General features: G+C 36.0%; 1 protein-coding gene across 2 annotated transcripts in view; it reads right to left on the bottom strand.

The window, feature by feature from the left end:
* Positions 1 to 498: 498 nt before the first annotated feature.
* Positions 499 to 18,780, bottom strand: part of LOC111864259 — a 43,719-nt gene continuing 25,437 nt past the window's right edge. The window contains exons 7-11 of one of the 2 annotated variants that reach the window (XM_023851366.2): positions 13,766 to 14,976; positions 12,030 to 12,121; positions 11,317 to 11,370; positions 6,733 to 6,858; positions 499 to 4,794 (exon numbers count right to left, since the gene is read on the bottom strand). In XM_023851366.2, the coding sequence (XP_023707134.1) occupies positions 4,754 to 4,794; positions 6,733 to 6,858; positions 11,317 to 11,370; positions 12,030 to 12,121; positions 13,766 to 14,976 (1,524 nt within the window). In that variant the 3' untranslated portion in view covers positions 499 to 4,753. Of the gene's footprint in view, positions 6,859 to 11,316; positions 11,371 to 12,029; positions 12,122 to 13,765; positions 14,977 to 18,780 lie in introns of both variants that reach the window. The other variant, XM_023851365.2, reaches the window with a different exon arrangement.

The raw sequence follows: 18,780 nt of genomic DNA, 5'->3' as shown, positions 1-18,780 counted from the left end.
CTTAAACAGTTTCTCACATGAATTTAGAAACAATTCTACTGATGGGTAAAATGTTAGGTGGTAAATCTATCATATTCTCAAAACTAAACCAACTGCACCAATACATACCTCATGACAATAAAGCTATAGGAACTCTTAAAATACAGTAAAATACACCAGCTCCTCTTCTGAAAGATACATTTCTCAAGTGCATAAAACACCTCCATATATTTAAATATATTTTTTTTTTTTTATTTTATGATTACAGATTAAATATGGACGTTAACTTTTATTGGTCATGCATTGTACGACTGTAACCTCATGCAATGTGGTCCACTGGCTGCGTGGTAAGTAAGTAATCTCATTAAATTATATGGTGGAGGGGTGGCTTCTTATAATATTTCATGATGACTTGATTCATAAATTATGGAAATGGTAAACAATGCTAAAAATCCTTGCAGTATTACTGAAAGACAGTTACAGCTGATCATAGAATGCTGTTTCTTGGTATACTGTATGTTATGGCACTACCAACTGCACATGTTACCCAGCACTGAAAGGCACCAAAAATAAATGATAAGGCTGTAGAAGAAACTGACCATGGTGCTGTTTCCTAGGGGAAGTGAGGGGGGGGACATGCACAGAAAGAGAGAACTCAGGATAGATTGTCTGTACACCAAGGTTTGAACAAAGGATCTCCTCAATATTAAGCACAAGTCTAATCACTGTAATATTTGGCCATACATAATAGCATATCCTACATGGATTTAATATAAGTGACAAAACAATAAAGCAACAAAAAGAATATACAGTGAAACAATAATCTAACAGGTAAACGTTAATTAAAAAATATCAAACACTAAATATGAAAGGGACAACAAAAACTAAACCCTAAATAAAATCTCTCAAATCAATTAAGATTACTTCAATTTGAATAAACATATTGTATGAGGACGACAACTGCATGTGGAAAAACAAGAAAGGGCAACTTATCATTCTTACAATTGGAAGAATACCTGATTTTTGCAGTTGAGAAATGTGAAGATATAATTACAAATTCTGTTACTTCGCAGCCATCACACTGATGAAGGATTTGTCTGCATTTATTGACTCATAAGTTTTATTTTACATTTAAATGAATGTGTAAATGATGATGTTAGAATTAATCATTTAATCAGTTGAACATATTAATGACTGCATAAATTATTTATAGGTCATTAGTTTCTCAAGAAATTCAACCTTAATTTAGCTTATTCTATATGTACCATTTAGTTAAAAGTGTCTCTTACTGGCTTCAGGTTTCTGCTATCTACCACAATTCTACTTTTGTAACTTTATGAATTGTGCTTCTGTCATTACCCTGAGCCAACAGTCTCTTGCTGAAAGAGGTTAAACTGTCACCTTACTGTGCTTTCATTTAAGACAAAAAATAATTATAATATCAATATAAAAACATTACAAAATTTTAATCACTGAAAATTTAGAGGATTGAAGGCTTTAACTCTAAAACAACAGTATGGATTTGTAACTGTGCATAACCGTGTTCTTTGGCTCAATACAACTCGACTACTGGAAAACTGACAACTGTGAATGTGAAATAATCTCAGCTGTAGGAGAACTGGCAGCTCCACTTCAGAAATTGAAAGTCATGTGCACATGCATGCACACAATCTAGTCATTATGCAACACATGCAAAACTGACAGGCACATCTTTTAATAGTTAGGAACTGAGACTTCAAAAATCTAAATGACGCTTGACAGTGTGTTTCGTAATGATTCAAACAAGATAATTCATACTTATTTATATTGATGGGTTCCAACAGATTAAGTAGTTTCAGACTTGGTGTGACATGTTAGTTTTTACATTATAATAATTAATATTTTTCTGTACAAAATATTTTACTGGCCAAATAATTTCCACTGGGTAACCAACTTACGTGTATAATCCTAATATAAAACATAAGACAGCAAGAAGACATAACATAGATGCAGTTCACAAAGAGAAACTCACTGTGTATTCATGTTCTCATTTCAGGACACTGTCAGAGAAATGAACATCCTATGCAAGAGTTCATGGACTAATCCTCAGCAAAATTAGGACACTTCAGATTATAGTAACCTACGTAAATGTATGCTTAAAGACGACAGACGGAAGAACTGAAACAGGTGGGCACTTCAAGGCAGAAAAACGGTAGTCATACATATACTAATATAGGGATGAGAAAATAACACTGTGTTCACCATTTTTCACAAAATATTTCAGCTTAAAATTAAGGTAATACAGCCAAACATCAGATTCAAAGGAGGGCATGAATGACTAGTAAGGATGATGTGTCAAAACATCTTCACTCTTCCACAGGATGCCTAATGACTATACTAATAAAGTACTTTAGTTTTATAAACTGATCATATGGCACAGACAAGAAACCATTAGCTATCACAAACAGGAGTACTCAGAAGTTTCTTCCAACTGTTGGGTTGGACTTACTGTAGTTCCCACATAACTGCTGCACTCAAAGTGTAAGGCTGGGGCCACACAAGCGCACGAAGTACATCCGTTGCAACAAACGTACTTTATGACGGACGTTGCTGAGGACACCACACAGTTGCAGAATGCGGTGCATAGTTTTTTGTCTGCAGTGGAGCCAGAAGCAAGCGTAGCATTCACCTCTGTTTATTTCTACAACGGACGCATTTTGTGCGCTCGTGTGGCCCCAGCCTAAGTGGACATATAAAGTGCAACAAATACACAATGTGAATAAATGTGGTCATGCTCTGCATAATTTCTCTTGACTGCAAGCAGTGACTGCATTAGAAAATCACAATATATTAATAAGCTTCCAGAGTGTTGAGACATGCTAAATAATGAACTTAATTTTTCAAATCAGTGATATTCATCTGCTAACAGTTTTACATAGTTCTACTAGAATCATATTTTATATAAAACAAGCTGAACAGGATATGCATTTATCATGGTAAGAGACAACTGGTACAAAACTGAAACTAAATATCAAAGTTTCTGTAAAATGGTATAGTGTTCCTTTAGTAACCATCATATTTCACAATGATGCTATATTACACAGGCAAATAATTTTCGAAGTTTCTTATGTACATTTTTATAAAATTAATATATAATTTCTCCTACAAAACAATACTAATTACACATTGCTAACAAACCCTGTTGTTCCTTTTGGACTCTTTAACAATATTCCTGAAGTTTAACACTTAACTTGAATTACATATAAATTTACTAAATATGGGAAATGCATAGTATAGGATTTTTAAAATAAAAGATTAAAGACATACAAATAATTTTTCCACCAAACAGAAATATATTGCTTGTACTGAGTGCATCCTCTAAAGCGTAGATGTGCAATCTTAGACTACAGTGAGGATTTTAATTGAGTCTGTATTTATATTGGTGGATTTCAACTGTAATCCTGGCAACATCAAATTGCTCATTTCATTACTTTATTTCTCTTTACATGTTTAATGACCTACATAAATTTAACTTGTTTAAATTACAGTACTTGCTAACCAGTAGTTGCAGCAGTACTTTCCAAAATTATCTGGTACTGAATATAATCCAAAGTTATTGTATTTGTGATGTGTCCTACTATAAATCTAATATGTTTTTGATTTCACCCTAAGCATGACTGAGCGGTCATGCTGTATGACATTATTAGGGACATGCCACAGCTCAGGCAGTCAGTTGCTGGATTCTTACTGCAGCAGCCTTGGTTAAATCCCATGTCATTTCATGTGGGATTTGTGGTGGACAAAAAGGACTGCAGCAGGTTTTTTCTGAGTGCTTCAGTTTCCCCTGTCAATTCTCTTACACATCATCTGGGGCCAGCACAATAGGCCATTTATAGCTTAAGTACCAAGGGTCTCAGTGTAACCCAACCCTAAGAATAAAAAATAAATACTTTATTACTAAGTAGGCTATATTTAAAAAACATACAAAATCCAACATGCTACTTAGTTCCAAAGTTTTGCAGAATCTCTTATAAACTTGAGATATTAATTTTAGGCTTCTGTGGTACTTACACCGTTTCAGAGGAATATGCTGCCTCCATCTTCAGGGTGAAAATAGGTAGGGCAAGTGAGGGGTGGGGTGTGGTAGCTACTGCCCAGTCCGAACCAGTACAGATATGTGGCATACTCATTCATCCTACTCACTTTCATCCTCGAGATGGAGGCAGTGTGTTCCTGTGAAATGTTGGCATGATTCAAATACCCACGAGCAGGATCAACATCAACTCGAGGTTTTAAATCAGCTGTGATTATAAACAGTACATATTACAAAATCATTAACTAAAGTTGTGAGAATGAACACATTTAACAATTCTGAAACACTGTACTGCCCATCACATTATTATAGAATACATATAAATTTGTATATACTTTAAATGCAAATGATAATATAGTGTTTTAAAAACAAATTAATGAACTCTGTTTATGTAACTGAGCACAGGGTATGTGACTTGTTAGAATATTACAAACTCTCATCAGATAACAAATTACAATAAATGTTGAATTTTCCATTAAGACCCCATATTTTGTGTACATATTTAAAACAATACTGCATGGATTAGCACACAGTAATACAAAAATATCATATTTTATAAAACTTATTTCAAACACTGTATCAATAAAAACACAGTTCAAACATCTTTTATGAATTTCAGATGTTATATGTGATTAGATCTAAAGAGAAAGATAACTGCACTTAGAATCATTTTATAAATGTTGCATGTGTATTACTAAATGTTTATTTGTGATCAGTGTGATGTTGCTTCCACCAGTGAGTACCTGAAAGAATAGAGAGTTGCAAAGTGTTATACACACTATATGAACTGTTATGTATTACAAAGTGGTATCAATAATGAACTAGCTGTACATAAGGAATAACTGTAACATGTTATAAACAGTATTGCAGTGACGATGAATTTATTACACACTAGTGCAGACAGAACCATACCGAGGGAATGACAACAGGAAGATGGGGCACTCCCATATAAGATACAACATAACACATAAAATGGTTCCATCAAAGTTGCTCAAACCATTCTGAAGAAGTAATAGAATAAATCACCACACAGATCATCACACAATATTGTAGATACACTAAGAAATTAGAAACAACTACTCCGAATCTCAGGAAGCCCTCCTACTATACAACATACATCATTTTATAGAATGATAAAAGTAGACAGAAGAATTTAAATTTAAAATTCCATGTTTTAAATTGTAATTGTAATATGAAGTTGAATTTTAAATGGAATAACATGCTGATAATATGCTTCTAGATATACTAAGAAATCAAAAAGAACAAGGCCAACTCCTAAGAAAGCCCCATACTATAAGGACATACACCATTTTGGCCCAAAAATAATCAGAAGAACTGCAAATATTAAGTCTTATGTATTGGTATTTTATTTTTAATGAAATGTACATTTTTAGAATTTAAATTTAACAACTGAAATTATATAAAAACCTAACAAAAAATTTATAAATCACTGATCCGGATCCATATCAGTAAACAACCCAATAATGAGTGCCATATTCATGTAATAACTGCCTAATGATGACCCAGTATTTCCACACAAACGAATACAAACACAGTAGTATTGGTTCATTTTTTACAGAACTTTGTGTCGACTGATACTTGTACATTAAAAATACCACACCACCAATTTAGCGCTCTGTTATGGTCAAACATGGCACAGATACAGTCCTGTAACTACTCGTCTGGTTATGTCATTGTGATATGTTACTGCTGATGGCAGCTGGAATTTAACCAACCACAAGTCTCCTGAAGCTGTGTATACCTACATACATTTCCATGGAGTAGAGGAGGGAGCCATGGATAGTTATTCCAAGACTCAGTTGCTGTTTTTATAGTGTCAAATAGTTGGATGAACTGGAAAGGATTTGGAAGGAAGTGACATGGCTTGAGATACTATCCAGGTATTTGCCTGAATGGGCTGATGAAACAACAAAACTCTTGTTAGGCAGTACCTTGGGCAAAAGGCTAAGTGAACACCTCTTGAATGAAAGTGCAGTGTTACCATTATGTGAAACCATCTGATGGTTCTTTCAAGCCAGCCTTATGCATGATAACTTAATTTCCATAATAAGGTTGTGTCTTGTGTGCAAAACTAACCACATCTATAGAGATACTAGGATATGTCAGAAATTTTAAAATGACATGATAAAAATTGTCTCATTCTCAGATAAAAATATATAAATTCCAGATATTGATAAAAATGACAGTCGGTGTGAGATAACATGATTTTTTCCGTTATCCACTGTTTTGGGTCTCTTTCACAATCACAAATAATCCAAGATTTATTGTTAACAAACAATATAGGCTGTAACATGGCTGAATACGTGACGATCAAAAGTAATTTTTTGTGATACAGAATATAAAATGTGAAAACCAAACTTTTTGTTGAGTTTTGATGAATGCTTTCTTTTTTTCACATTTGAAATGCTAGACATTAAGACAAGACAGTACCTACGACAGATTTACTGTGTCAGACAAGAGTCAAGTGACTTCTAGCAATGAACTCAGCAGCTGCAATGGTATTTGTATGTCAGTCTCTCACTCAGTAACACATAGATTCCCTTTACAACAGGAAATAACCTTATATCAATTGATATAGGCATTATGTTCATCAAAATGACTTGTATTAAAGAAAATGATCAAAACTACTGTAAGAGCCCAAGAGTCAAATTCATACTTACGCCCACAGTGTTCTCCACAATATATGTTTGGTTCCTGCACTTCCTCTGATATACACCGCATGCATGCCTGATACATTCCAGGGTACTTCTCCAGGATATTGCAGTTCCTGCATTTCTGCATTAAAACTGAAACAAAAAGATGAGTTAAACACAACTACAGGAATTCTGAATACCACTTTTCATCTTAAGTATACATGAATTGTATTATTTTCATATAACTTAAAGCCTCTTTCACACATTTCCAGAATCCTTACAAATTGCTTTGAGACCGTGCACTTGATATTTTGCATGAATTGGAAGAAAAAATGTTTCAAACAATTAACTGTATGTTTCAGGGGGACACATTTTTAATGCTTTTGCTTCTGACACAGTTTTTCATGGTTTTTCTTAGTCCTGAAAATTCTAAAACAGTACCCTACAAACAGGCCACAGTTTAACCCTAAATCTTCTACATCTCTTCCAATCATCTCATCATTAGATACTACATAATCCATGCATCTGGTGAAACAACATTAAATAAACATTACAAAAATAATAAACTTTGGTCTTGACGAAAGAATTATTAGTACCCTCAAAACAAAATCGAGTATGCACTTTCTTAGTGAAAAAACTAATTATTTTAGATCCACTCTGCTCCCTTACCAGTGAGAAAATGCAGGATTATGTGTAACCAATCATTACTTACCAGCCCAATTCTTAAATTTTAATACTTAGGACTTAATACCATTTTTGTACTAAATGTGACTTGTACTCAGTTTTGCATTAACTATTCTGAGAATTTTTGGCAACGAACGTTTAGATAAGAACTACCAGAAAGATCTTTGTTAGCCAGCGCGGTATATGAATCACTTACCTCCTCCCACCAGCCCAATTAAAGAAACTTCCAGAACGTACTCAATCTGTAGAACAGTGTGGAAGCTTCAAGAAAAATACCGATTTGGAAGGTTCTGGAATATTACATCATCCAAGCGTATTTAAAGGACTTATTTCAAATGGCACTGATATAGATATACAATAGGAACAGTAATAGTAGTAACATTCAGAATACCTGTACAGTATTCAGTATATTCATTGTAACCAATGGGTGTTGTGTACAAGTACAGTTGTATCTGAGACATAAAGTGACTAATTTGTAAAATCTTGTAGTGTGGTGAAAAATAAATCAAGTTCACAGTTTCATCATCAAAGTGTGATCCAGGGACTTCTTCTGTAAACCTTCTCTCATTGGAGCAAGGCCCATTAAGCTTTGAAAAGAATCTCATACATTCCCTTTTCCTGACTCAAGCGATTCTTGGCACTTCAGCGTGGTTCTAAGACCACGTGGCATTCAGCTACTACAACCTAGGCCACGCCATTGAAGGTGTGAAGAGGACTGCTATAAAGTGGTCATCCAACGTGTGGCTACTACGCAAAAGGGAAGAGTGGTTATACTGTGGTCATCCGTGTGGCTACTACGCAAAAGGGAAGAGTGGTTATACTGTGGTCATCCAACGTGTGGCTGCTACACAAAAGGGAAGAGCGATTATACTGTGGTCATCCAACGTGTGGCTGCTACGCAAAGGGAAGAGCAGTTATACTGTGATCGTCCAACGTGTAGCTACTATGCAAAAGGGAAGAGTGGTTATACTACAGTCATCCAATGGGTGGCTACTACGCAAAAGGGAAGAGTGGTTATACTGTGGTCATCCAACGTGTGGCTGCTACGCAAAGGGAAGAGCAGTTATACTGTGATCGTCCAACGTGTAGCTACTATGCAAAAGGGAAGAGTGGTTATACTACAGTCATCCAATGGGTGGCTACTACGCAAAAGGGAAGAGCGATTATACTGTGGTCATCCAACGTGTGGCTGCTACGCAAAAGGGAAGAGCAGTTATACTGTGATCGTCCAACGTGTAGCTACTATGCAAAAGGGAAGAGCGGTTAAATATGTCCAACACACCACTGTGTCCTGAGGCACATTGCTGTAATACTTATTGCCATTTTCAATGGTACTTTTCTTCTTAATTTGATTTATGAAGACCACCTTGTGGAAGGAAGATCTGCTGGGTGAAGGCATTACTAACCATGATTTCGTTTCTTTTTTTGTTTCGTTCTAACATACGTAAAGTAGCAAATCAGTGAGAAGTACATGCAATGCATGGAATGTATTAGTAACCCTGCTTCATAATCAATAATATAAAAGTTGTGTTGGCCATCTTTTCTAAGCTGTGAGCTTTCCTATGCAAGATTGGTAGTGTTCAATACAAAGTTTAGAATATGACTAAAAAATCTGTCTCTATTACACTGTAAAAAGCAGTATACATATTTTCCAAAGGCATTCTTTGAAATTTCACATTTTTTGATGGACCTGATCTTCATTTATTACACATACAAATATGTTGTTGCATTTACTTAATCCTTCCAGCCGCACTATGGCCCTGGGGTTGACTCAGCCCCTATGAGAAATGAGTACCAGGAATCTTCCTGGGGGGTAAAGGGTGGCCAGCACGCAAGGCTGACAACCTTACCACCATATGTGAGCCGACTGTCTAGAAGATGAGGGAACCTCAACCTCGGGCCTTCTTGGCCTGTTACAGGGATAACTTTTACCTAGTATGTTATTGCAAAATTAGTCACAGCATAGGTATCACATTCAGAGTAAAAAAAATTCCTTACTACCTGACCAACCATATTAAGAATGTTTAAAGTAAAAGCTGTTATTCTTAACCTTTAATGTGTCCGAAGTGCACCAATCGGTACAGTGATGAGTATGGTCATCATGGCCAAAGTACACTGATTTGTGCAGTCAGGCATTTAAACTCTGCTAGCTGAAACACATGCACACTTCACTAGCTGAAGCAAATGCCCAATCCTATATATTTAGTTTTAAATAGAGTAAAGTCAAATGTACATACATTTTTGTAGTTATCTGCTTGATGTATATACGGGGTTCACCCCCTACGTCATGTAACTGAAACTCACCTTTGTATGCTACTTCTCGAAGCACCCGAAAATGCATAGTCCCACATCACATATCTTGCACATCAGTTGCCTTTCAATTTCATAATCTTCCAAACAAATGTATCATTGCCATTTTATGATATGAAACTACAATAATCTAATTCACTGTGAACTCACAGAAAACTGAATGCACTCTGTATCTCAGCTTTGATGCATGTGCTTGTTTACGACTTTAGAAAGGGCAGTATTCTATCTCAAATGCAATGGAAGGGCTTGACACTTAAGAAGGGAACAAAGACCCTGTAAACTTCCTTAAACTGCAATGCTTTCACTTTTCTGTCCTTTAATCAGGACTCAAATAATTTTATTGCTTCCAGCTGGTTTATGGCACAAGAGAGTGTGAAAATATTTCAAGTGCTAGAAGCAGGAGTGATTTTCTAATGCAGAACTACAGGGTGAATCGTAGAGAACTGGCCTGATGAATTTGCTAATAATTCCGCAGGTGATGCATATAATCGCTCACAATTACGACATAATAATCCGTGGGCCATGCTGAGTCAAATGGTGTGCGCATGATCCGGCAAGTGGCAGCCCTTATGCTGCAAGGTCAAGGATAATCCTGAAACGTGTCTGCAGGAAAATCAGTGAAGAAACACTGCAGCGAGTCATGGCGAATATGCAGACGCAGGTGGAGGCATGCCTACTTGAAAACGGCGGACACTTCAACACCTGCTCTGATCACGGCACACAATCCAAGATAAGATATGTGTAAATTACTTTAATATCTGTATGGTATATTTTATATTACAGCTCATTTCGTCGGGCCGGTTCTATATGAATCACCCTGTACTTTATGAAGAAGCAGGGAACAATTTTTACAGTTCTTTGCTGATAAAAACAAAGTTAATTCCATTCATTAATCATAAAAATTGTATTAGATACAGCATTTTTAAATACAATGTAAGTGTCCCAACAGGAACTGACATTTAAAAATAGAGTAGCAATGGGCATTTAAATAAACTCCAGCCAGCTCAAGTTAACACCATGTTAAAAGTCCGGTGTTTAAGGGTTAAAAAAGTTTATATTTTGTTATATACTGTAGTTGGTATAGTGACTGGGTACGGGCTAGATGACTGAGGTGTCTGTGTTCGAGTCCCAGTAGGGTCAATAATTTCCTCTTCTCCATATTGTCCAGACTGGCTATGGGGCCCACCCAGCCTCCTATCCAATGGGTACCAGGGTTTCTTTCCCTGGGAGTAAAGGTGCAGGGGCATGAAGCTGACCACTCACCACCAGCTAGTGCCAAAGTAAAGAAAATGTGAATCTATACATCCACTCTCCCATATGCCTTCATAGCGTAGTGCTTAATTAGTTAAGCACAGGGACATATTTACCTTTTACTTATCTTCTGTGTGATGAGCCACTTCTGACAAATAAAGAAGTCTTAACTGGACTCATGTAAAGAAACAATTATGGTAAAATCAATATTTACCTGATTACTTTGAGTAATTTCACCAAACATTAAATTCCATTGAAATCCACCAAGTTATTCTGGAGATGAAACATACTGATAGACGTGAGAACAGATCTAACCTGTCACTGTATGTTAATTTTATACTATACATTTCACACTTTCATACTCACATTTCCATACTGGCTGTGGCACTCTGTTCTTGTAATGTGCATGGTAACTTGGCCCTGCAAAGGAAGATGCAACACAATGAAAATCATCTTTCATCAGAAATATTACAAAGTAATTAATCGACTTAAAAAATTCTCCAGTTGCAACTCAGCACTGTTGTTTATTAACTATATCCTTGCATTTAATTCATCCAAATCTATGCACACTTCTGCACCTGCGGCAACAAGCATCATCAGAAGCATGATCACCTTTGGCATGAAGAATTGTTAAGTTCTAAACAATCAGTATGAAAAGTAAAACATTAATTTATTACTAAAATAAAACATTAATTTATTATTACCATAACAAATCACATTTAATGTTTTAGAAAATTAAAAACACAGTACAGTGTAAGAAAGATAATTAAACATAAACCACTAATAAATCTTAATGCACTTCATGCTTCCTTCTCCTTCTCAGTGTGGAAATGCGTATCACAGAGCAGGAATGCAAAGTCAAACCATCAAGATTCATATAATAAATCCCAAACTAGGCTACAGATTTCAAAGTGTGTTACTTACAACACAGACCTTGGCAGCAATTATAGCACTATTCTTCCAAACAGCAGATGGTTTTGAACCAAACTTGAAAGAGGTGAGCATCCTTCCCCATTTCAGGCACTGAATCAAACAAATGCTACTGTAACTTCTGAAGCAAATTAGAATAAATAACATACCTCTGTAAAATCTATCAGAGCCAATATAATCCTCCTTTGGATCTTCACTTTCAGTCTTTGAATCACATCCATATGGGTCATCAGTACTGCTCCTGGAAATATAAACTTTATCTGTATTTTCTGGAATATTCCACTTCCTTCAGCTGAAATTTGAAAGTCTAACATATTTATAACAAACTCACCATAATATCCATTAAACGCTTGATATAATGATAAATATACAGAAGAGCCATCAAACACAAAATTACTTGGCTTACAAAGTGATAATAATTTAACCTTTAACGTCCAAAGTGCACCAACTGGCACACTGATGAGTATGGTTCCCTCTAGCCTTTCTTGAAAGGCCATGTTTTCACTTTTCTGTCCTTTACAGTCAAAATACTCGAATATCTCAAGAATGTAACAAAGATGTAAAACTTGCCAGCAGAGAACCAAATAACTTTATTGCTTCCAACTGTTTTATGAGACCAGAGAATGCAAAACCATTTCAAGTGTTACAAGCAGGAATAATTTTATAATGCAGAACTATGTGAAGTGGGAAATATTTTTATAGTATTCATCAAATTAAGAAGAAATTATAAAAATAGTTTATAACTTTTTGTCTACATAGTTTCAAAGCCGTAATATGCGACACAGTGTTTTTGGTGTTAGACAAATTAATTCCATTCTTTTTTCATAAATATTATACTAGATACAGCATTTTTAAATACAGTGCAAGCGCCCTAACAGGAACCGGCATTTAGACGCAGAGCAACAATGAGCATTTAAATAAACTCCAGCCAGCACAGGCTACCGCCATTTCAAAAGTCGGGTGTTTAATGGTTAAACTGGAAGAACCATATTGATTCGTCAGATCCAAAGTTAAGTGAAGCATGTTATGCAGTTAGTTATGTTGCATATCAGAAACACTGACTCTCTCAAATCAATTCATTTTCCATTCTTTTACTCTTTAACGAAGCATGAATTCACGGAGGTTACTCATCTAATTGCAAAAATGTATTTACATTCCAAAGGAAAACTGTTGCTCATGACGGTTGTCAAGTCCTTTAATTCTTCTAGAGATATATTTAAGAGACTAGAAATCTTAACGCTTCCATGAGAATATATATTTCATCACAAATAACGAGAAACACTTTCAGACCAATGCAGATAAACACAGTGTCAACACAAGCACTATCTTCCATAAACCAATTGCTAACCTCTCATGCTTTCAGAAAAGCACATATTACGCTGTGATCAAAAGTTTCAATAATCTGTCATCTGATCTCAAAATTGTTATGAATGAAAAAGCAAAATTCAAAATAGCACTAAAACAATACTTAAACACACATTCATTCTACTCCACTGATGAATACTTATTTTCTACAAAGTGACTCATCCATTTAAAGGTTGTTTAAATAGTAAATCTGACAGCATTGAAGTATATATCTGGCTGTATTTTTGAACAGTTTCATATGTAACCACTGTCTTTTCTTGTGTGAAAAAGTTTTACTGTACATATGTTTTTGTATTTACATGACATATTCCACATCCTACAGTAATTTTATCTAGGTTTGGATCCAGGGAATGTAACCTAATGTAATCTGAAAAAGTCATTTTCTTCAGGTTTGCTTGTTGTGCCCTTGGGTTAATGCACAGAACCCTCTTTTCTGAATTACCTACTTTAGTACTTGCATTAAATTTGTTGGTCCCATCTCAACCACCATTTTTTATACACAATTAAAAGCCTATCATACCTAAATGAGTCTGCAGTATCACTGTGGTAAGAGGCTGGTTCTTTATCTGTAGTGGAAGGAACATTTCCTTTCTTTTGATGAGTTTTTATTTCAATATGTTCTCCAGCAGCATTTGCATCCACTTTGCTATCAGGCTGATCAGTACGTTCCTTGTTACTGAAAGTGAAAAGTCTGTCATACCTGAAAAAGCAACTCTTAGCAGTTTTACCTGTCACATCTATGTCAATTGGTAATCCTTTTTGTGCAGAAATATGTTCCTTTTCTTTTTGTTTATTTTTTGCAGCACTTTCACCCCCTGAATTTCCATCTGCTTCTCTCTTTTTATCGAAACTGAACAGTTTATCATACCGGAATGTGGGATCTTTCTGTGTCATATTCACAGTACCACTCTGTTCAGCTTCACAGAATGATGCAACTCTCTCTTGTGCTTTCTGTTTCACATTACTGCCATCTGATTCATCATATGTTTTCCTCTTGCCAAACTTGAAAAGTCTGTCATACCTAAATGTGTCAGTTTGTTCATTCTTATTACTAGTGGCTACTGAAGGACCAGGTTCCTTCTTTTGTTCCTGTTTCTGACTGATACTGCCACTTTTATTTTGAGTTTTAACATTACCTTTATCTTTGGCAATATGTTCTACATTAGATCTGCTGTCTTTGGCACAAGGTGAATCAGTCTCTTTTCCATCTACATGTCTCTTTTTATTGAAATTAAACAGTTTATCGTACCTGAATGTGGAATCTTTTTGTGTCACATTCACAGTACCACTCCGTTCAGCTTCACAGAATGATGCATCTCTTTCTTGAGCATTCTGTTTCACATTACTGCCATCTGATTCTTCATGTGTTTTCCTCCTGCCAAAATTGAAAAGCCTGCCGTACTTAAACGTGTCAGTTTGTTCAGTCTTATTACTAGTGGCTGCTGAAGGACCAGGTTCTTGTTCCTGCCTGATACTGCTACTTTTATTTTGAGTTTGAGCATTACTTCCATCTCTGGCACTATGTTCTACATTAAATCTGTCTTTGGCACCAGGTGAATCAGTCTCTTCTCTGTCATTATCTACCACAGTCTCATTCTGAATGCCACTAGGCCGTTTTGCACCACCCTTTCTCTTTCTATGACCTCTTTTTCGATTTCTCCTTGGTCTTGTGGTGTAGGTACTGTCCATTTTGTTTTGATTTTTACTTGAAGCACTAGTGGAATCACCTTCCTGCAAATAAATAATAAACATATAATGATGCGTATAAAGGTACTGGATCTTATACATGCAACAAGTTTCACAAACTTCATGTGTTCACACTTTAAACTATCTCTCTGAAATCAAAGGACATAATTTAGCTCCAAAGTTCTCTTGATTATCCAATAAATACAGGTGTGAGCAGAAAACTGAAAATATTGTATGAAAATAGACACAGAGTCATCTCATTTATGAACTGTGTAGTGTGGCAGGTACTGCCAACATTTCTGAGGAATTTTCTGCCTCCATCTACCTTGAAAGTGGAGGCAGCAGCTTCCTCCAAAATGTTAAACAGTTAACCAATTAATCCAACTACCACACTACACAATGTCATGACCCAGAACACAATCAAAAACTTCACTGTCATTAGAAAATCAAATCTCATATACTGACAGTAGGTATATTCATTATTGAATTACTGAAAGAGAACTATCAGGGGTCAAAGTTTAGAAACATTAGCCTGCAATGTGAAGCAGATTCCTAAATGAGAAATGCTATCTAAAAGTCTATGATGATGGTATATTAATACAATGATTGTGTTTCTGGACATTATCCATTGTCCAGATTTAAATCACAACATTCTGAAGACTGGATTCTGTTTCCGTCTTCAGGTAAAAACTGACTTAGTTGGGCCCAATCGATAGAACTAGTCCAGATATGGACTGCTGTTGATAACCCAAGGACTTGTCAATAAAACAATATGAGATGATCACACATGCAGTGAAACTGTATACACATACCTTAATCAGTCTAGTGGTTATGACATCTACAGACATCACGTTTCTAACTACTCCACTGTAGATATAATGCCAGTCAGCAACAGAAACTTATATGTTGTGCTTGCAAGATGTTTTAGTTACTTCAAGGTGTGACAATAAGTTTTTGATTGCTTGATAGCTGTCTTGGGTTCAAGTTCTTTTCACTAAACATTATGGCAGGTCCAAGCAAGATGTGTGTAAGTGATAAAAGAGGTGTTTTATGAACTGTTACAAGAGAATGAATACAGTGGTACTTCAGAGAGTGAATATGGTAGTGATAGTGAAATAAATATGAACATTTCGTTAGGTGGTGAACAAAGTGTCAGCTCTGATAAAGAAGAAAATGTCAGTGACAAGAGTAGCATGCAACCTGAGGCATGGGCAAGTTCAGGCGCTGAGTGACCACATTTTCCATTTGCTGGCAAGCCTGGCACAAAAGTTGATTTAGGAGACCCCAGTAACCCCCTGGAATATTCTGAGTTGTTCTGTATGCCAGACATTGTGGAAGTAACAGCCAGAGAAACAAATCAGTATGCCCAAAAATATTTAGAAAACACACCTAATCTAAAACTAAAATGTAGGACCCATCACTGGGCAGATATTGAAAACTACATAATTATGAAGTATTCGCAGTATCTGCCAGTTGAATTGTGGCAATGCTTCCAGTTATATAAAAGTTTCAATGATGATTTCATACTTTGTAAAAGATAACGATTTTGCAGTGATGTTTGGAAGAACAGTTCAGTTCATTCATCCATACTACTCTTGAGCATGCAAAGGCAGTACAAATTTTTAGGCCAGACGGCAATAAGAAACTGTTTATCAATGAGGCATACACAGTGTTGCTAGACAGATTTATAAGCTGACTATTGTGGTGTTTCATATTTAAATACCAGGTGCCAGTCAAAAATGTGCATGACTCAGGCATACATGTGAGATCAAGTAGGTAAATAAATGTAAAGTTGACCCTGTGCATAACTAAGCACTACGCCATAAAGGCGTATGGGGGAGTGGATGTGTAGATCCACATTTTCTTGACCTTGGCACTAGTTGGAGATAAGTGGTCAGCTTCAGACCCCGGCCGCTTTACCCCCGGTACCCGCTGTATAGGAGGTTGGGTGGGCCCCTGAACCAGTCTGGAAGAAATGGAGAAGTGAAAATTCATGACCCTATTGGGACTTGAACTCCAACCTCTCAGTCATCCAGCCCATAGCCAGTTGCTATACTGACTGTGCTGTCCCGTCCCCTGAGATCAGGCGGTCTGAACAGAAATGGAAGTCAGTGGTGACATTGGCGGACTTTTTGAGAATAAGTCCAAGTACAGAATTTTACTAAAGAATATATATATATAAACTTTAATATAATGGCTACAGAAATGAAAATATAGGTATGTGAAGTCTAATATATGGTCTTTCAGAGGCTTTTCATTCCATAATTTTGTAGCGACACATGACTGTGATATTGCATTTTAAAAAGTGCGCAAAAATTATAAAATTGAACAGTGCAGTGACAAATTTAAATGCCCAGAGGAATTTAAGGTGCCACTATGGGAGATATAAGAAGACGGAAAAGAACCACTTGACTGATTAATAAATGCATCTAAATTTTACTAAGCCATCCTACACCATCAAACCGATTACATTAGAAAAATCAGTATATGCTGCTAACTACTATGATGATAGGAAAGAAAAATGGTAAGTTCAGTCAGAGGGAATTTTAGATTTAATGTTCTGACCTAGAGGGCCAGTTATACTGTATAAGGTTCCATGTAGCAAGCGGCAAGGCTTCTAATTTGTATCCAGAAGTGTCAGTTTGATACAAATTAGAAGCCTTGCTGCTTGGAGCAAGTGTCAAGTTTGACCATGTTAGGTGGGTCCCTTGTCCCCACAGCATTGTGCGTCCTTAGGTTGCGGATTGAGGAGACGCCCTCCAGGTATGGAGGGAAGATGCAAATATATTGAATAAGCAGTTGCAGATAGACGACAAGGGGTGGTCATCCAGCTTGTTATGACTTTGTTATGAAAATGAACACACCTCTTGAGGTTGCAAATGCTATTGCAAAATCGAAAACGTATAAATCGTCAGGTAGTGATCAAATTCCTGCAGAACTTATTCAAGCAGGAGGTGAAATATTATGTTCTAAGATCCATTTTAATTACTTCTATTTGACATGAGGAAAAATTGCCTGATCAGTGGAAGGAATCTATTATTGTACCAGTTCAGAAGAAGGGTGATAAAACTGACTAGTAATTATTGGGGAATCTCACTGCCATCAACTTCATACAAAATTTTATCCAATATTCTTCTCTCAAGGTTAAGTCCATATATAGATGAAATTATTGGGGATCATCAGTGTGGGTTTCGACATAACAGATCAACTACATATCAGATCTTTTGCATTCATCAGACATTGGAGAAAAAGTGGGAGTATAATGAGAGAGTACATTAGATATTCGTAGACTTCAAGAGAGCCTATGATTCAGTTAGGAGGGAAGTATTGTACAATATTTTGATAGAGTTTGGGATACCCATTAAACTAGTTAAGCTGCTTAAACGAAACTTATAGTAAAGTCCATATAGGTAAACAGTTGTCTGATAAATTTCCTATCCAGAATGGTCTAAGACAAGGAGATGCTTTATCACCACTACTTTCCAATTTTGCTTTAGAATATGCCATTAGGAAGGTCCAGGAAGGCCAGGTGGGACTGAAATTAAACTGGACACATCTACTGGGCAATAATGTAGATATCATAAAGAGAAACAATTGACACAAGTAAAGAGGTTGGTCTAGAAGTAAATACAGAGAAAACTAAGTATATATGCAAAATCATGACATAAGAATAGGACACAGATGTTTTGAAAATGTGGCACAGTTCAGATATTTGGGAACAATGATAACAAATCAAAACCTGATTTGGGAGGAAATTAAGAGGAGACTGAACTGGGGTAATGCTTGGTACCATTCAGTCCAGAACCTTTTGTCTACACGTCTGCTGTCAAAAAACACAAAAATTAGAAT

The sequence above is a fragment of the Cryptotermes secundus genome, unplaced genomic scaffold (assembly GCF_002891405.2).
Source record: "Cryptotermes secundus unplaced genomic scaffold, Csec_1.0 scaffold33, whole genome shotgun sequence".
In the NCBI taxonomy this organism is placed as follows: Eukaryota; Metazoa; Arthropoda; class Insecta; order Blattodea; family Kalotermitidae; genus Cryptotermes; species Cryptotermes secundus.
Note: the sequence above shows the minus strand (reverse complement) of the source record. Positions and strands in the feature narration are given on the sequence as shown.